The 21,153-nt window shown below is 41.9% G+C and overlaps 1 protein-coding gene across 1 annotated transcript in view; it reads left to right on the forward strand.

The window, feature by feature from the left end:
- Positions 1 to 1,747: 1,747 nt before the first annotated feature.
- plcb1l (phospholipase C beta 1-like) overlaps positions 1,748 to 21,153 on the forward strand; it is a 96,372-nt gene continuing 76,966 nt past the window's right edge. Inside the window, exons 1-2 of the mRNA XM_070926091.1 lie at positions 1,748 to 1,846; positions 6,180 to 6,257. Coding sequence (XP_070782192.1) covers positions 1,748 to 1,846; positions 6,180 to 6,257 — 177 coding nt within the window. The remainder of the gene's footprint in view (positions 1,847 to 6,179; positions 6,258 to 21,153) is intronic.

Below are 21,153 nucleotides of genomic sequence, written 5' to 3' on the forward strand. Positions count from 1 at the left end.
TCTCTCTCTCTCTCACACACACTTGTAATCCTTTCTAACTTTCCTGAGCTGTCACCCAACTATGACTCTATTCAGGGCCTGGTCCCCGAACTGTCACTGTTAATCAATCATTAATGACGGGAGGCAAACTCAAACAAACTACTGTTACGACTGACATGAGAAGTGCCAGTCAGACTTTGACAGGTTTGACTAGTTTGACATGTCTGACGGTCAGCGCCGGTCAGTGACTGACCACAGAGGGAAAACTGCTTGGAGGACTCAAATAGTCTGTAGTCTCTTTTTGGGAATGGCAGAAAATAAACAGTGTGGGCGGTACAAAGGCCCAAGAGGCTCTATGCTTTATTTAATAAGAGTGTTACACTCAAAAAAAGTCCTAAAGGCGGTGACGCACTCTTGACTCACAGAACTTTGAAGAAGTTTAGTCATGAAGAAGTAAAAAGGCCCACAGCCATGTGTGGGCACTGAAAAAGAAATCAGTGTCCATTCTAGCTGATGGGTGTGGACTGATTTCTTAAATTAAAGTAGCACCTGTTACCCTCCATACAGTTATAAATATAATAGATCTTACTTGCCTTCTGAGGAGGATAGATAGGATTTTAGAAATACTAAGGTTGTGCGTGCAAATGTATTAAATTGAGTCCACTGCTACACTCACATACTCCTCTCACTGTAACATCTAACGCACCCTTTTGATTACAGCGGCGTGGTTTAGCTGTCAGTGCTCTGCTCATTCTTTGCTGCAAGCCGGCAGCCACAGCGCTTAATAATATTGTATTTTTAGAAAGCCCCTCTGGAGCGGAAGTTATGGTCACTCCCTGCTTTGCTAAGCTAGGTGCTTCCTTGTAGGGAGTGACCATGTCAGAACCTAGGCGCTAAACATCAGCACTGTACATGCTCTACATTCATATAATAATCCATTCCACATCAGTTGGATGACTGAAATCCCTACATACTATTTTAATTGATCGTTTTTGCTTAAAAACTGTCAAAAGATGTTGAGTTTAAAAAAAATATCAGAATGAGCTTTAAAATCCCAACACAAGGAAGTCATGATGAGATATTTCTAATCTTATCCTCCAATGCATATCACAATTTACACGTGAGGGTAACATGTTGATTTGTCTGTAACAACACCCAAACACAAACCTATATAAATTGTTAATCTCCCAAGAAAAAGTAATACCTTGAAATCTTACAGAATGCATAAATAATAATTTCCCAAACCAGGAACAATAACCAAGCATCACTGGTGCATGCACCTGCTGACTCAGAAGTTTTTCACACCACTGGCTTCTCATCTGCTCAAAGCTTATTACCATCTTATTGCCTCGGACGCACGGCGGCGCTAGATCACTTCAAGCATCGATCCTGTCCCTGTATTGACTTGTACAATTTGAAACCAACCCCCCCCCCCCCCCCCCCCCCCCCCTCTCCCCCCCTCTCCTTCTCTCTCTCTCTCTGTCTCTCTCTCTCTGTCTCTCCTCGTCTGTGCCTTAGCCGCGTGTCGCTCAGTCAGTCAGTCAGTCAGTGGCCCCGGTCCGCTGCGCCTGCGTCCGCCTCCACAGCTCTCCAAAGCCGAGACGCGCCACCGCCGTCAATGCGGGCATGACATACTGGCAGCAGTAGTGGGCTTCCGTCAGCCTGCTTTTAAGCTGATTACAAAAGGCGAGGAGGAGAAATAAGAGTCGAAGAGAGTGAAGTGACTCATTTCAACCCCTGCCGTGCGTCGAGAAGAGTAGATGAGTCAATGGCAGGGGCACAGCCTGGAGTTCATGCGCTGCAGCTCAAGCCAGTGTCCGTGCCCGAGAGCCTGAGAAAGGGCAACAAATTTATGAAATGGGATGATGTAAGTAATGGCAAGAGAGACCGGCAGTGAATTTGTTTTTTTCACTGGCGGATGATATCTGCACGCTTTATTTGCATGCATGTACCACAAGGATGTGTTGCTCAATAGGATGTGTTGCACAATCTATAGGCTACTCATGCAACAGTAGCCAATAGATTGGATTGTCATGGGAGCTGGTTAATGGTATAAAGAAACGCGGCGGCTATAGTGTCTACTGACAGGTGCTTTGTTTACATTTCCCAGTCTACAGCAGTGTATGGTGGGTGGGTGCACGCGTGTTTGACGGTGCTTGTGTGTGTGAATGTGTGCACTGCTCATTAAATAAAATTAAACATTTGAATTAAGCCCCCCCTCACTGGAAACGTTTTATCAATTAACTGCAATTAGTAAGTGTATCGGGATCAACACGCGGATGGCAGAGTTGAATAACGGTCGTGGTTTTGTTTTGTTTTAACATTCGTCCGTACCACTAACAGTCTAGCTGTAGTGAAATGACCTTGATTAAAATTGATTGCACGCTGCTGTTGAGTGGCCGGCGGAAACATAACAGTAGTAATCTTCTAACAGACAGCTATGGCGCACTGCACCTTCCCCCAAACAACAAATCAACACATCCCTCCAATGATCCTGGATAGAGAATTGACATATAGCTGTAGCACTTAAAACTGAGTTTCAACTGCGCTGACCTTATTTTACTTAGTGGTTATTTGCATCTCCTATGTTGTCGCCATAATGGCTCCCTATATTCTGAAAGGGACTTTCTGTGATATTTGTTTCAAATCTCTTCCTCTGGTTTCTCCAAACCTTGATCCCTCTTTATTGTGTGAGCATTTCAATATGAGCACAGTCAGTTTCTTTCATTCTGAATTATGTGGGTTGCTTGTTTTCCCTCACTGACAATGTGGCCACCTGGAACTGTTGTTCACAGTGAGTTAACTATACAGTCTTTGTCCTGTGTGAAAGATCACATTGTATGTAAATGATACATGTGGATTGTGCGTGGGCATTCAGGTGTTGGTAATAAACTGTGCAGTTATGCTAGTTTTACTTAACACAGTGTAATAATCCTACTCACTGAGCTCAGGTGATTCAAGCACAGCACAGATGTTATCAGTGGTGATGTTATAAGAGTGAACGTGATCAGTACAGAGGGCAGAAAGGAAATTATGCAAACTTGCAAACGTACCACCCTGTCAATCATCAATCGTATGCTTAGATAAGAGAACTTAGATAAGAACATTTCCTTAACTTAAATTACTAATGAGCGCTCACCCCTTCAGCTCTGTGGTTGGTATGTTGTGAGAGGGGGTGCGTGAGGTGTGCATTTGTTTCCCCTAACAGCCGTGTTTGTGTACTGTAGTTTGTACATGTGGGCCTGACTCCAGAACCAAATGCACACCAGGCCTTTCCTGTAAAAACACACAGACGTATGCACAGTTTCTCTGTTCCCATGCACTCCTTCCTTCCTCTTTCCTCTCTGTATCATTAATGGAAAGAATCACAGAGGAGGGACAGACTGAGAGAGAGACGGTTGGAAAACATTGTCAGTGAGGAAGGATTGAATTAAATCCTTTTCTTCTTATCATGGCTTTGGATGTTGGGCTCCACTCTAACCTCTCCCAACAAGAAATTGTATAAGCAATTTCAATATTTTAATGTGTATGAGCAGAAGGGATTTTTTTTCTGGTTTCAGTGAAAATTGCAGATTTTGTCTCACTGCTGAATATTCAGTGGAGACAAAAAAAGGTGTAAAGTTTAGTTTACTGTGTAAGGATGCCATACTGTACTGTATGAACAACAGCCATGAGTTTTCAGAAGCAGACTGTCTGAAGCGGTGAAAAGAAGCCCCGCAGACTTCAGCACACAGTGCTCGGTGGTTGACTGTTGAAAAAGAAAAGAAGAACAATCAGAAAACCTCTCCAAGTGTTTGTGAAATCCTCGCAGTCCCAGACCTCCCCAACCCACCTCACACAGACAGGCGCATACACACCGTGTATTTTTGTTGCTGCCACTTGCAGACAACTGGCTGCTGCAGTGGCCTGGTTGTGGTTTTGAAACATTGCTTGGATTGTGTTATTATTTGTCAGTTCAAATGGCACATTCAGCAGCAATGGCTTTCTGTTATGAGAGAGTGGAGGATAGGCAGACGTCCAAAGTCTCTAGGAAAGTGACCCTTCATCTTAAAGATTACTGACAGACTTGCAAGATGTGAAATATGTGACAGATGATGCTGGGTCCATGTAAACAGTCATTTTTAAAAGCTTATGCTTGTATCAGGCCACACCTTTTGGCCTGGTGTGTATTAAATAAGATATTATCAGGCTCCACAGGGGAGCCTAAAACCCCTTTAAAGTAGTAGAATGTGTCATTAGCATACAGAACAGAAATATGCTGAGCTCAAATCTCCTCTCTAACACATCCCCTCAGGTGATGGCTAATGGCACAAACTCTTCACAAAAAAAAGGCAACGTCTCCTGCATGGGATCGGTTTCTTCAGGGTGTTTGCATTTTCACAAGTCAGTCACTAATCTCATCTTAATTCAGCAAAAAAAGCAGGCTGCTTCCGCCTAATGTCTTCCCATTAATGACAAGTCCTACAAACAGTCAATTGACAATAAAAAGCACAAGCAGTCACTCTGAACTCTAATCCACAATGTTATAAGTACTTGTATTTTCGTAAATGTGCAAACCCATGGGAAAATCTTGCCAAGAGTCCATAATGGCTTTAATGTGTTTATAGTGGTGGCCATGGAGAGTTGGGACATTAAGAAAGAAGCTGGTGAAAATGACTGCTCTCACATCATTAGGCAGATTCCCACTGCTCTCAAGCCATCTTCTGTCTTTCTCTCTGACATCACTGATAATCCTGAGTGCATTCTCAACTTGCTTTAACTTACTGTAAAATGATTGATCCAACTCATCATTTTTGAAAGTTTTCCTGGAGTGACTGATGTCTTCATGGAGGTTGGGAAAGAGATATTAATCTGTGGAGAGCCAAGATATGGGGCTGCAGTTGGCATGCGATGCTGTATCGAAGAACTGCGAACATAAGGCTTTTTTTTCCTGCCCTCGGGCTCTAAATACTGTGTGTGCTTATGCTGCATACATTCAGTGGTATGAGCTGTGTCTTTTGTCATTCAATCAAGCCTGCAAAGATTGCGCAGTCATGTGAACAGAACCAAAACGATTCCTCTTGAGTTTCTAATAGATTTCACGGCAATGGTAGGGTTGCCATAGCAAATGTCCTTATTGCAAATGCCTCTGATGCGGCATTGAACGAGTCTCTCATTTACGCTCACTTCCCTTTTTTATTTCTTTCTCTTTCTGTCTGTTTTTTTTTTTTTAAATTGCTCCATAGGTTCATAAAGGGGTGGATTTCAGTATTGGTCTATCATAGAGCAGGTGTGCCCGGTTCCATACACTGTGACTGTCCTATTTAGACAGTATGAAATGATTTCAGAGTAGCAATAGCTGTCTGCACCTCAGCACAGACTCCTCCGTTGTCTACTAGCTCCCAGCTCAACCCTTTCATGATATCCTACACTACAAGTCGCTTAGGGTCGCACCCAAATATGACAAACATGTAGCAGATGCAGACCATTAGCTCTGTCTCCCAATGCTGTGATAGGGACATCATTAGAGGCCTCATGAAGACACTTTGAAGATTTTCTTGCTCTGTGCAGCAAATGTGGTTTCCATCTCTCTGATCTCGCAGCCATGGCTGATTGAGGAGGACAATATGCTACTGTTCAGCTGAACCACGGCCACTGTGGAGACAAAGCAAAGGCTCTTTCTTTTTATAGAAGCATCCAATAATATCTGGCGTTGCCATGTATGCCTCAGGGTCAGACTGTTTGTGTGTGTGTCAGGCTTGGAGCTGTCTGTATGTGGGAACTGTGGGAAAGCATTTGTGTGTTACAAGAGGGGGGAAATGGAAACATCAGCTGTGAAACAACCTGCAGTTCATGATTGCAGTGGTCTCAAATGCACACACACACACACACACACACACACACACATTCATACACCACGCTCTCCTTGGTCATTTGTGGTGATGCCAGTTTAGGTGGGGAAAGTACCGTAGAAGGAAAGGATTGTGTGCATGCTTACAACATAAACAGCACTTTTAATGTCATTGACTCTGGTATGCATGCGGTATTGCAAAAAGTAGGCTTTGATCCTGGGAAATAAATTAATTGGTTTACCCAGTGAAAATTCTGCCATACACACAAAAGCATGCACTCGTGTAAAAACACAGACCCAGACAGGGATACACAGACGTAAGCAGACACACACATTGACTCCAGATGTCTTTTTCTTTGTTTCCCTCCAGGATTCTACCACTGTGACCCCGGTGACTCTAACAGTCGACCCCAAAGGTTACTTTCTGTATTGGACCGACCAGAACAAGGTGAGACACTGCACACCAACTTAACTGTTTTGATCCTACAGAGCCTTGAAGTTTGCATTTGTAAAGTGCACTTGAAACTCTTTTGTCAGTCCTAACTTTTATTCATTCTTAATTCTTTGGACGCATTCAGATCGAAGATTTAATTCAAACCAAGAAACGCAAATGTAAAGCAAGACAGCACACAATGGTTTATAACTCCTTTGTGCCAAGATTAATTCAGAGTTATCACATAATTGTTTTCCTCCATCTCACTGTTGAAATGTTCAACATCAAATTAGCACAATGCTATGAGGAACATGATACGAAGTGTTCCACCCATGTGCTTACACATATCTGTTTGACCAACGCAGTGTGCACTGTGGTAAAAGTAAAACAATTTTGCTGTCCTCTCAGCATATTTTTCCCAGAGCCCCCTGTGCCTGGAGCCCCTGATATACCAATGCAGTAGTCTCATTGAAATGAATGAGGAAGCTTGTGTTTTTCCACAGTGCCATTGTCAGTCTGAATGCTCTCAGTGAGTAGGGAAGGAAGTGGAGCCCAGGCAAAATTCAATTACAAGGAGGTTTGGTGTCCACCAACTTGTTCACACCCTGATGACTGGCAAGGGGAAGTGCCAAAGCACCAAAGTACTTTCTGTTTTCTGCAGGCACAATTAGAATAGACCTTTGTGTTTACAAACTTTATACAGTATAATCTTGCCTCACAACGTGGGTCAGCTGTTGAAGCATGGGTTTCTATAGTGTTCTATAATGATGCTAGAGTGCTGCAGGCTTGAAAAGCTGCTAGCAAAGATATCACAGTTGCTTGAAGCTATCCAACTACATCATGTACTTCTATCATTGCACGATCCAGTACTCATTACCATGGCAACACCATTAGAATTCTGTGGTGGCCACGTTAGACGTTCCAGTTGCAATACTTATCATAGTACACCTAGGATTATTAAAGGACCAGAGGCTCTCTGGGAAGCATTTAAGCACTTTGAAATTGCTGAATGGAACAGGTGGACCTGAGCAGGATTGAAACACATATTTTCCAACATTGTGATGCTTTACAGACTATTTTCAGGGTTATCTTGTGTCTTTGTTTTGCTATGCCTGATACGTTTGAGGTGATACATGTTTATGTTTCAGGGGACAAGTGGTCTACTTGTCATTGGTGACCATTTTTGAGTGTGTGTTTCTTTCACTCACAATCTTAGAAGCACACCAGGTAGCGAGATTCTTCCTGTCCATTTTGACTTAAGCCAGTAAAAGAGCAGTGCTGGAAAAGAGACAAAGAAATCTGAACTGCTGCACCTGCAGTGCTTAACTTGACACCTGTGAGAATATTCCATAGTGCATTGTGACTTTCATAATAACCAGGAACAAGGTTGTGAAACTTAAGATACTAGATGCTATCAGACTAACGTTGTTACGCATGTGACTTTCTCTCAGTTTAACCTTGACTGTGTATACATAATTTGCAGAGGCTGTTAAGTCAAGTTTGGTCAAGTTGTTTGCTCTTTTTTTGTACTTACAGCTTCAGTACAAGTCTGCCTGTCCTGCGCCTCTATTCTTTAAAATCCAATCCAACTCCAAACAGCTCGACGAGTGTAATGTGTTCATGTTCTATTTGCGTGTATAACTGTATCAGCAACGGCAGTCAGAGGTAGACTAATTAATAGCTCCCATTGATTTTATGTTTGCCTAGATGAGGGTATTTCACTGCAGCCATACCAGAGCGTAGACAGGAGTGCTGACCGAGACTTTACCTTTGTACACATCGATACACAAACGTGCACATACACACGTCATTTATGAGTGTACCACTACTCCTGTTTGGTAACAGAGAAAGGATCCTATTATGTTGGCAACCTACTCTTAAGTAATACATTATATGTGGAAAAAGAAGGGATTTCTTCAGGGTGTATATGCAGTTCTGCTAAACAATCAATGAGGAAAGACTTCCCTTTCTGGAAAATGAGAGAGAGAGAGACAGACAGGACCACTGCTGATGTCTGGCTTGCTTGTGTGTGTGGAAAAGTGTGTGTCTGTGGTCAGAGATAACAAGCAGAGTGTGATTCTCCACTAAGAGAATTGAGAGAGGCTCTTTGGCATCAATTCGTCATTATTTCCTGTGCCTTTGTCATAAGGCGAGGATTTTGAACGATGAGGCTTTTGTGTATGTGTGTTTACGTGTGTGGGTGTCTGTTCTGTCTCTCAGCATTGAGAGCCATCCTGACGCACACACACAATAACTCAAATTGATACCAAGCACAGCCCGGACAAAACTCTATTAGGGCATAAAGAAAGAGTATTCCTCAGTGCCACAGTCAACGCAAAAGTGTGTTTATAAAGTCTGGTCTCATGTTTTTGCTCACATGTATTCATGATGGTATTGCACATCTGTTCAGCAGACCAATTTAAACAAGCTACGATGCGGTGTCCAGTTGTTATGTGTGTGTTTGTTAGCCGCTCAGCCTGATGGCCTGCAGAGTAAAAGCATTCCTCAGATTCTTCAGAAGCACAACAGAACTGTACTCGGTGTGCCCACTGCGCTCACTTTCAAACACACTGATGTCACTGATGGATACAGTTTTTACTATTTACTGTATTTACAGTTTTTCTATTTACTGTAGGCCTTGAACCAGTTTAACACTGCAGAAGACTCATTTTATATTTAAGACATTTTTCCTCCTTGAAAAGGAAAATAATTGTTAAACTCATGCTGTGTAAAATACAATTTTAAGGCTATTAGTGGGTGTCAGAGCTGTGGACTCGTCATGTGACTTGGAGTCATGAATCTGAATACTTTAGACTTGACTGACTACAGAAAGGACTTGCAGCTCGATGGTGACTCTCACACCAATGACTGGTGACTCCCCTTGGAATGACTTGATATCCCCCCCAAGCCCAGAGATTTCAAATGATGTTGTATGCAAGAATGCAGCGAATACACTCTTCATTTTCCTGACAGAAAATATTATTTGAGTCAAACGACAGTAGCCAATTACATTTCAGGGAAAGGTGTCTCTGACGTCAGCAGGACGAGAAAAAAATGATACTATCATTTATCATCGGACTATCACATGCAACTATAAAGACTCTGCTGTGGGCAACATTCAAAACATATAGCTCAAAAGCTACAGATAAACTTCAACTGTCAACTGTGTTTTAAAAAATTTGAGGCTAAACAAACAGCAGTGAGGTGAGACTAACATTAGTGGTCTATAGCCAGCGTATGGCTTAAGCTAACATGAGCTAAGCGCTAATAATTCCATAATGACTTGTTTAAAAGTCAAAAAACAAACTTTAGGACTTGGGACCTTTTAATAGAGACGTGAGACTTTCTTGTGACTTTGTATAGGGTGTGTTGATGTGTGTGACTGAGACACTGAGACAGAGAGAGGGGAAGGGTGATAGAAAGACATTGCTGTTAATCCAGAGGTTCGTCTTTTCCATCTAGCCGTGAGTTCTTCTGTCAGAGTCTGATCCAGCCGTGGACTTCAGCCATGTTTTAAGGTCAGAAAGGCAAAGTTTAGTTTTGACGGCAGCAAAAACTCAACGTCAGATCTGTTTAGGCGTGTTGTTCTTTGCCTTTTCTTTCTGGCTAGCCTGTTAGTTGGTGACTCAAGACTCAAGGATTCCTCTAGTTTCATCTTGATGCCTTTGTTGTAGTGACAGTAAGTCGTGCTGACAACACGGCCTCAGCTTCAAAAAGATAGTGTTCTGGGGAAGACTTGTCAGAACTGTGGTAAAATACGTATTATTGATTCTCGATTGAGTCTGTCAGGGTAATCGAGGTAACATTAACAATGGCAGCAGCTCTTAATACGAGCTAAGACATCCTGGTTCCAGAGATAAGTTTAATTTGATTTTTCGCTTCCCTTCCTCCACTAGTGGATGCTTGCCAAAACAGGAGTTTGAACAATGCTACTCATGTTTAGGATAATTCATATAGTCTGATATAGCTGAAGGGTATTACGCCATCTCTCTCAGGTATAAACTGTGTGGATTCTGGTGTGATGTGAGCTCCGTCTCCATTTCTGCACACTGCTGAGTTTTTAAACAGGGCACTGCAATGTAAACTCCTGCAGTCATAACTCTCCCGTGTTTGTATGTGTTTGGTTCAGAGTCCATTTGGCCGGCTTTTTTATGTTTCTGCGTGCTCTCTCCTTCACCTTGAAAGACCCACTGTTGCGAATACACACACACTCAATGCACAAACACTTTCACAGAGAAAGAAAGATTTGACAACAGCAACAGTGGCGACAATGATGGCTCTGACAGTGATGATGCTTTTGACGATAATAATGGTGACCATGAGAACATCGGTAACAACAATGTGTGTCGACTCAATGCAAATGAATACTATGTAGTGACCTTATGTCAACATATTCCCATCCAACATTAGAAATACATTAACAACATGTGTCAGAAATGTGGGAGAGAAGTCACTACAGCTTCTCTGGGTTCACTGGGAATCAGCAAAGGTTAGTAACAATTTAAAAGTTGGTAAGTTTCCCTTAGCTATTAAATAACAACAGGTGAGGTGCTTTCCCTTATTTGAGGAAAAGAACATTACACTTAAGAACAGGGAATTTGAATATACTTATAGTTTCCTTGCCCAGAGTTTTGAAATGACTCCCTTTTGGGGTGTTGCAACAATTCTGCATCAGTGACTTTGAAATGGGCGATTACAAAGATCCATTATTGTAATGACATTAGTCACTATTTCCTCCCTCCGCTATGGTTGACTGCTTTACATACACCAGTTACAGTGCCATGGTAACCAGAGATCAGCGTGATGTCTTTAGACCCAGCTCATATGACCACATTTACATACATGTATATGTTATGCAAGTAACAAACTTCCTTGCATTAACACATGCACCACCACCACCCAACTTAACACACCCATACACCCACACACACTCACACGTGTAAGAACTTACACACACACACACACACACACACACACGCTCACACACACACATCAACATTCCTGTAATGTCCAACCAGGAACAGGTGCTTCTTTCATAGGTTAAAAATAATTTTTGCTCCTGTTGGTTGAGCCTGTTTCAAGGGGAGGAGCTATGCAACACTGAGAGGTGGACTGACTCAGTCAAATTAACAGCCTTTTGGTTTAGTTGCCATAGTTGCCATGCAACAGCACACACCTTGGAAATGTCACATTCTCTTTCAGCCCCCGCTCATATTCTGGAGAATGTTGCCGCTTTGAAACTGATATTATTGTTTCCTTGTGTGTGTGTGTGTGTGTGTGTGTGTGTGTGTGTGTGTGTGTTTGTGTGTGTATGCATTTGTGTGAGTTCTCCTGAGCGGGCTGTGGTTATTACAAAAGGTTAAATGCTTTCTCTCAGGAGATTTATGTTTCAGCAGTGTGCCAGTTTCAGGACATTCACTGGACAAGCATTCGGCATATGGCATTGAATGATGTTCAGAGGTGAAAGACAGTTCACCCCGGGCCAAAACCAGACTCACACAGTTGGCAGCTGGTGTGTGTGCGACATTTCTGAACGAGCCTCGAATTGACCTAATCCAGAGCATGAGTAAGGCTGTTTTAGGTCCATGTTAAACCTAATACACACTTGACGCACAAACACACACACACACACACCCTCATCTCTCTGCTCTGTCATAGCGGAGTTCACACATCTGTTTCACCCAACACAGCAATTTTCTGTGATTACCGAGGCTGCTGCTCCTCCACCTCCGTCAGCACTATATGCTGGTGAGAGAAGAGGCATAAATCTGCAGCCAATCTACTGAAAGTGAATTGTGACCTCTGCCAAGTTATAGCCTGGCACACAGAGGCTCTATTTCATCTGTACCAGCAGTGAGAGGAGCAGAGACAGAGGGAGACAGACAGAAAAACAGAGAGAAAGGAAGAAGAAGAAAATGATGATGATTATGTCACTTCCTCTTTGTTAGCTGTGGCATGGTATCAGTTCATTTACTTAATGATTTTATGACTTAATTTCGGTGACATAATTTAGGCTGACATTTCATTTTGATTGGCTTTTAAGAGATTGGACCATTGCTGATGTAAATTTGCTGAACCTTGCGTGACTTATAATGTTTGGGTTTAGAAAGTTTGTCATTGATAAACTGTCACTCACTTATTTCAATTATACTGACATTTTTGATTTGTCAAGTATGCTATTTATGAGAGCCAACACATAGTGGCGGCACAGTATTGAATCCAGAAAATCATATTCTGTATCAGATTGCAAGACTGGCGAAGTCTTGGTGCATTTTGACTCAACAGATCTGCCTTTCCAGCTGTCGCGTTGCATCCAAATGACATGCAGAATTCAGGTCACAAGTTTGAAGACGTCTGATGAGCTCTGGATGTTTCTGTCATGCACAGGTAATACCGAATGCATTTCAGATGAGAAGTGTAAAGTTTACCATAGTTACCTTGTACTACTAACGATAAATGAACAAATTTGTCAGTGCTAAACTTTCTGAAAGATTGGACTTGATAAGTGACTGACACACGCAGCACTACTGATTGTCATTTTTGATAGATTAATTATCTGTACTACAATCAACTTGTCATTCCACATGAAACTTCCGTTTTGCGTCTTCAAACCAGATTTCAATAGTTAAATATGCAAAATGATAAATACAGTACCAGAAAATCGTGATAGTCACACAATATTTCTCCCTAAAATACTGACATCTAGGTTCTCTGTCAGTGTCAAATGTTTTCCTCATGAACACAAGGTGTTCAGGCAGTACCGTTACCTACAGCCAGCCAGTGAGGGCTAGGCTTTGCAATCAACACTGAATGGCTAAAGCTTACAGCAAAAGGTCAGGCTAGGGTTATTGGTAACGGTCTTAGATGTCGCTGTACTGAGACTTTATAGATGTTATTTATTGGTTTTCATTAGCTGAACACAAGTTGATTCCAATGTTGTCTCTCCGGCTCTTAAATATTCTGACAGTTAAGCCGGCCACTCCATGCCATGCTATATGGGAACAGCAAATGTTCCCTAGAATGAAATGTAAAACATGGATAGCTTTTTTCCATCTTTCAGTTTTTATTAGGTGACATGATCAACAGCTTGGCTCAGCACACCCACCCTAAAACAAGAGCACGTAAACTGTTGGCCTGTCTGCTTAGTAATGTAGAGAAACAGTGGCCTGTATATGCGTGGACTTGGCGTTGTGGAGTGAATCACTCTTTATCAGAGCTGAGAGTCAAAAGCAGAAACAGAAAAGTGTTAAAAGAAGAAAAGCGTTTCCAAACAATTTTGGATTAGCAATTCCTGGGTGAGTTCAGAAGGCTTTGTTTGCGCTTGAGTTAGCCCTGTTTTCTTCTTTGAATTCCGATTAGGACCTCTTTTCCACTGCACTCTGCTGGTCTACGGGTAGACAAATACATGCTCAAGTAAGCAAGAGTGCACACACATACACAATGTAACACTGAGGAGGAGGAGGAGGAGGAGGAGGGACATGGTTCTGTTCATTTTCTCTCCTGAAAAACTCCGTTTACAAAACTTGGAGCCTCAGATCCGGAAAGAGGGCTTTTTTCCGTTTAGAGCCTTTTGACTGATTTAAGGCTCCAATGGTGCCAACACTGTTCTGTGTGATTCTCAGCACCACCTATCACTGTTATTACTGCCCATGAAGACTAAACCTTGTGTTCTAGTAATAGCCACCGCTGTCTGTTCCACTGCATGTTCGCCTTACCAACTGTACCAGAAGTCTTTTTTGTTTTTTTTAAATAAATTACAGTGTGCACAGACATTCTGCTGCACAATGTATATTATAATATTTGTTTTCTTACATGGCTTTAATAACACAACAACAGATAACAGCTCATGTTGGCCCAATCAATGGTGCTCTGTCTGACCAGCCGTTTAAAATGTGTGCAGAGTGACGAGGATGATTAAGCTTCTCATTGTCTCATGGGTCCAGGTATTTATATCATTTATGCTGGCCTATTTCTGGGCTGCTTATTCAAAACTCATCTCTATTATGTTGATCCCTTTTCATCTGACACAGTTCACACAGAATGCAGCTTGACATTGAGCGCTCAGGTTTTGTATGATGGAGGTGTTGCACACACACAGTCACAGTAGTGGAAAGGCAGAGCCGGAAAGGGAAGAGTGACCGAAAGAAAGAGAGACTGTTCCTTGGATGAGGATGACTCAGATAATTGCACTGCCTTTCTCTTTAGCTGTCTTGTTTCACTCACTTGAACAATGTCAAGAAAAACCTTTCTTATTTCAAGCATGAAAACGAAGTGTAAGGATGCCTTTCCATTGCAGACGAAAGGGCTTAATGAAATTTTGATGTGGAGCACTGAGATGTATGGTTAACGGTGATGCCGGTAAATTGACTTTATCTCTGCTCAATAGACTGCAGTCTGCAGCTGAGAGGTCTGCTTCACTCTCCCCTGCTTTGGTTCAATTCTGTCTCTGCCGCTGTCTTTCTTTCGCCTCTCTTGGCGCACTCTGTCATTACTGTCTTTGGACATGCTGATTACCTCATCATTATTACCTGCCCGCTTCATATATTGGTTTTGGTGAGATAATAAGATGCAGTGCTCTAAGGGTGGCCACCCCTATTTCACAGCAGTAATGTTTTATTCTTGATGAAATGACAGTTGCTGTGCTTTATTATTAACAACTGTTAGCTATAATAAGCCAATTAATAGCTCATCTTCGCCAGCGCCCACCAGATTGCTTTTTCTGATACCTTTGTGCAAGGAATAAAACTCAAATATTCATATATTCTGTACACTAAGTTACATTGTCCTCCGAGGCAACTGGGAGTAACTTTATCATAAGCAGAAAATAAGATGAGCCAAACGTGACCCTTGAACATTTAAACCCATGAAACGTCAGAAGTAAGGCTCTGTAGCTTACCGGCTCTGAGGCAGCATTTTTTGCTGGAGTTTGGAGTTGTCACTCTGCAATAGCCATGATTTGAATAGATTTAAATGAGCAGCGGAGGCCAGGCTGCAGTTGTAGCTGTCAGTTAGATCCTTGCATGACTGCGACAGAACTGAGCTGTTGGTTGAGCCCTGCATCACAACACAGTTGAATCAGTCAGTATCAGCTTGTTTATGCTTCCGCCCTCCGCACAGGTCTGTCAGCGCCACCAAGCTGAACCAGTAAAGGCTGCATGTAGTGTCAGAAAAAGAAAATCAAGACTAACCACTATGACTATTCAATTGCCTTGCCTCTAATGTCTTATGTTGGGCAACTGAGATTTCCCACGACACCAGTGTTTTTGTTTACAACTTCAAGGTCTTAGCATGCTTCAAACAAACTAGGTGGTACGACGTGTCGAGGGGAGCAAGACGTGATGAATTACACACATGGGTATCAAAGCACACATGTTCGGACAGTCTCTCCTTGAAGACATTTACTGTGTTGCATTCATTTTTTACACATGAAAAAATCATTTTGTGTGGAATTTTGTGAAGAAAGAAAAGAGAGAGACAAGCTCAAACCTCACCTCTACACACCTGACCAATCGCTGTATCATTGTTGAATTGTCATTATCAGAAAATTACAAAAATTGCCAGACAGCACAATTCTAAATGTCGCAAGGCCTTTTATCTAGCCTTGGAAGGTGCAACTTATCTGTAATCATCCTCCATGTTTGTATTTTGATTTTTTGGTCCAGCAATTTGACTCCCTCGTAAAGAAAACATGGTTATAAACAAAAGAAAAATGAATGTGTTGATTCAGTCGAGCATTTTCAGCATTGTTGTACCCGTGTTGAATATGTAAACAATCAATCAATGAAAACTGCAGTTTGTAAATTAAACATTTTTTTCTCCTACCCCTTATTAACACCATTGTGAATGATTTAACTTGATTCACTGGAGTGTTTCTTAATGAGCTCAGTCAGTCAGTGTGTATGTCAGTGGAGAGCTGTGGTTTGTATGTTGCAATGGGATGACCTGACATTTTGATTGTGGGGTCAAAAATCAGAGGTTACAGACGGTCACAGTAGTTTATAGATCTCTGATAACTGAGTGCTACTATCAGAGGTCAGAAGAGATTAATTAAATCTCTCAGTCATTGATTTGCTCTATTAGTTTTAATTATGCTAAATCGATTACAGTAGAGAATTTATAGCTTAGACATTTAAACGCTGATGCTTCTACTAAACTGACATTTAAAATTTGTGAGGACTGTGTTTTGTGAGTCAACTGGTACACAGAGAGACAGACTGACTCTCTCTCTCTCTCTCTTTCTCTTTTATTCTTCCATTCCCTTCCTTCCACTTCAAACGCCAACCCAGCCCAGTTGCCATGACAATCCAATCCATGCAGCTTGTTTTTTGATGCTGCAAAGTACTCAAAACCCCCCTGCTGCTGTGATTTGACTGCCATCGCCGTACCAAGCCAGGTGGCTGCTTTCCTCGGGGAGCCCTTTCAAATAAAGGCATTCAGCCAAAAGACTTTGAAGTCCCACTGTAGACAAGCTCTCAATAAGAGAACACACTTCCTTCCTGTTTCATCCCGGGCTTTCACGGGGAAGCTTAAATGGAGCACAACCTCATGTTGCTCATGAACAACCAAATGGCGTTACTGAAAGCTTGTCAGCCGATGGCGAAGAGACACCCTGGATCACCCAGATCGTACTCAGTCACAGGTTTAAGACAGGAAGAGGCAAGCACTCATATAAACACACAGACATGTTCACTCTCAAAATCGCACCTAGTACGAGTAATTTAGAGTTTCCAGTTCAGCTGACTTTCTTTTTACTGGTAGAAAATCAGGTGAACAAGAGAAAACTCTGTACAGGACGGGCCGAGGAGATTTGAACCCGGGAATTTATTTTTGCTAAACATTTAGCTACCCTGCCGCCCTTTTGTGATTCAATAATGAATCATTCTAACACTCAATGCACAGATTTGATTCGTAGCCTTACAACTGCTAACAAATCATGGTAAAGCAACCTAACCGAAATGAAAGAATGAAGAATACATTTAAAAAAATGGAATTAACTTACTTGTTCGTGGTGAGTTTTGATTCAAAGGCTTGATTGCAAATACACCTCTCTTTTGTTAAGCAGTTTAGTTTCCCTTTAAGTTTTGGTCTTTGATTGTGCGGTGTAGGTCGGAAGTTCACCCAGTAATGAAGTTCTCTGTCTTTTATCTACACTGTTGCTGAGAACAGAAAAATGAGAACTGAAATTAAAAGAATATTGAAGTCAGAACTGCTCGCCGTCGATTATTCCTTTCTCCTCTGAAGAATGCTGTAAAATTAACGAAAGGCAAACTTAGCTTTGATGGCAAATTCATGATTATTGAGAGCGAACACTAAGTGTTATTGCTCTTTCATGCCGACATTAGCAAAATGGGGTTTTTCATCTGCAGACAGTGGGAAGGTTGATGTTAAAAGTTAAAGAAAACACCCAGTTAACAGTCACAACACCATATACAAAAAAACACTCAGACAAGAACAATATCTGTATACTCTGTATTCAACCATGTGACGCTTGAAATAGAAAGGGTGATTAGCTAAAGGCACTTTTCTGTTTGGTATTAATGTTATATTCATGAACACAAGATGTCATAAATGAGAGAAATGAAATAAAATGTTAAGATCTCAAAGTGCAAGGACACAAACGCGCCATGACGGACTTGCAGACAATCAGTGTTATGAGACTTTGTCATGCTACTTTCTTGCCAAACACAGAGAATATACGAAATTTTATCAGCGTGCAGATTGTTGACTATCTGAGTAGTCAACAACATTATCAGTGTCCTGTTCGGGAACGTTGACAGACTTCAAGTAGCCCGCAGGTTTCAGCATGCTAACAGAAACATCACATACGGCTTTAATGTCTCAGGGTTAGAGTACACATCAACACTATGAGCCTCTTCGAACCTCCCTTTTTCTTTCACAGCACATTTCATAACTGTGTATCATGCTTATTCATTCTCATAACGCTGCGCATAAGCACTGCATTAATTTATTAACCCTGTTAATATATAAAGAGCTATCATTTGTCTTCCTTTCCCCTCACGCTTCTGTCTCTCGTCCCCTACCTCTCAAATCATTCAAGCTGGATTTTCCGTATTCATTGAAAAGCCTCAATAAATTTTATTTAATTCATTTTGCTGGAGGAATCAGGGCAGTGGAGGGCGTACACTCAAGTCCCATTTGCTAATAAGGCAATTACAGGCATTTTTGCTTTCGAGCAATTTCCCGTGCTTCCTGCACATGAACGAATGACCAATTGCGACTGATAAGAAGAGGTTTTTAACTTTTAACTTTTTTAACTAACTTCAAAGAGACAGAGTGGTGATCAGTGGTCAATGGGATAATAAGTACAGATAATCACAGAGGAAAGAGTATGCTTTTTTTCATTGACTTGTTCATCATTTACAAGCATGTTAAAAAGGGTTGCATATCTTGTGTTCACTCTTCAGCCCTGAATTGGACTTTACTTTGTATTATTGATTGCTTTGATGCAGACTAATCGTAATAATTACATTAGATGAGTTTCTGATGTTTAAGAGGGCCCGTAATTCCCACCAGCTCGGGGTTACTGGGTTTTCGTGCCACCCTGCTGCTTCTCATTTTAAGCTGAATTCCTTTGTACTATGCAGCAATTATCTAGCTGCTGTCTCTCCGTCTACGAATGTTCATGTCAGAAAGCGTATTAACAACACTCTGAGGGACTAATTTTGGCCTTTATTGTAGATTATTAACATCTCTACTTAGACACACGATCAAACTGAATACAAGTTGGAAAGAAAATCAAAGAAATCCTGTCGAAACCAACAAAAGTGCAAGAAAGGACACTTCCACCTCAACAGAAGGCATTACATTCTGAACCACAACCCTGTGTGACAGAGTCTGTGTACATGCTTTACTGGGCTATCACAGTGCTATATGTATCATACATTGCAGACATGACCTGTCACCTCGATGTACTTTGACTGGTAAATAGTGTGTTGGAGTGAATTTTGAGCGTTTTATGCCAAGCAGTCACTCTGTTGTCCATCCCCGAAATTTCCCTCAGACTCCCCTCTTCCTCTCGCTGTTCCATTTCCGCTCGAGCAACTAAGTGTGTCACAAATGTGGGTCAGTCGCTTTTCTTTCCCCACTAAAGTCAATTCAATTTGGTGGAATGATAAGAAGGTATCAAATTTAAACAGCTTGGAGGTGCTCTGGGGCAAGACAAGAAGCGCAGCAGTCTGCCATACTTAAGATACCGGCTCCTCTCCAAGAGCCTTCCTCGAGAGAGTTACATGACGGGAGACAGAGGAACAACACCTCGCCCATTAGAAGAGAGGAAGTCAGGGACATGGAAGATTAGTTGTCGTCAGTACATTAGCAGACAAGCATTAGCCAGGGTGGCAGTGAAACCTTTTAGACTCCACAGCCCCATTGTGCTCTGCTGATGCTCATATTGTCTTTGCATCTGTGGCTTCGCTCTATTATTTGTATCAAACGCTTTTAGGACCTGTTGACAAACTCATATAATTGCCTGTGGTTTCTTTGACACGACAGAGGATAACAAGTGACTCGGCTTCTGAGAAGCAGCGAGTAGAGCCTGGCCGACACATAGGCATGGCTGGCATATTTATGTGTTTTGTTCTGTAGCAATGCTGCCGTAACTGTGGCGAACACAGCTGAACTGAACGCAGTTTGACTGACAGTGGAAGCAGAGATGTCTGACAGATGAGGGTAGCCTGTGTTAATGTGGAAAGTATCACGTTGACGGAAAGAAAGACACAACAATTGTGTTATGGCACAGGAAGTAAAATGTTTTGTTTTTATGTCTGGGTGATTTGAGCCTTATTATATTCTGAATGCCAAGAATGGATGCAGGCCTTACCTGAACCCTGATAAACTCGACAAGCTCCACTCACTGCATAGTTCGGGCCAGCCAGCTCGGCTCCTCTTCTCGTGTCGACAACCATGCACTCTGCAGTTTATTGTTGGGGCAGCTGATAACAGCACAGCCCAGTAAGTGTGTTTAGGTAATTTGGTGAGGTAAATTTTATCAAATTGCAATGACTATATTTCGAACATGTAACAGGTTGTACAGAAGATCTTGGACATATTTCTTTGCAAAAGCTGTTGAAATCCTTTACATGCATTACAGTGTAATTGTAACGACAAGTAAAATAACCGCTAGAGCAGTAATGGTGGCATGTTTACTTCTGCCAACAACCTGGATTATAGACATAGTGGTATCAGCATATATGTCGATAAGTATCAAGAAGTTGCAGCACAGAAATGTTAAAGTTATGTTTGAGGCTATTTAGTGTTTCCATTACATAGTTTGAAAAAAAACCCCAAAACAAATACCGGCTGTTGCATTCTTGTATTGATCTGAAGAATCCAGTGTCTGTCTGACTCTAGTCAAGGATGCTGATATATTCAGATGTTTGTTAACATCTTGTTATATGCCTGTAGTGGGTACTTGGTCAAAATGTTCAGTTGATGTCAATGTGGAAATGACAACTTTGAAAAAGGAGCTTTTCACTCAGTTTGCAGTGGCGTTTGAGTAAATCATATTTTGGAAAGTTTTTAGTTTTGCATTTAAGCCAATGTCCTCTGCTCATCTCCTCGCCCTGCTGTATTCACTTGTACTGATCAAACTGCTGTTGGTAGAGAAAGTGTGGAGGGAGGAGGAAGGATAACTGGAGAAGAGACACAGACACATAGGGGGAGAGACAGAGAGCTTTGCCTGCAGAAAGAAAGTGAAAAATGCATTTCTCTTAGCCGTCCGCTTTGTCCTGACTTCAAAGGGCCCATGGATTGCACTTAGGAGGTGTCTAAATGAGGTGATGTGAAAGATGAGAGCCAGAGCTGCGCTGTATCTGCCACTGGCAGTGATTCTCAAAGGACTTCAGTGGAGAGCCCCGGCACAGGCACATACAGCAAGCGCTGACTTTCAGCC

This window comes from Enoplosus armatus, chromosome 19 (assembly GCF_043641665.1).
Source record: "Enoplosus armatus isolate fEnoArm2 chromosome 19, fEnoArm2.hap1, whole genome shotgun sequence".
NCBI lineage: Eukaryota > Metazoa > Chordata > Actinopteri > Centrarchiformes > Enoplosidae > Enoplosus > Enoplosus armatus.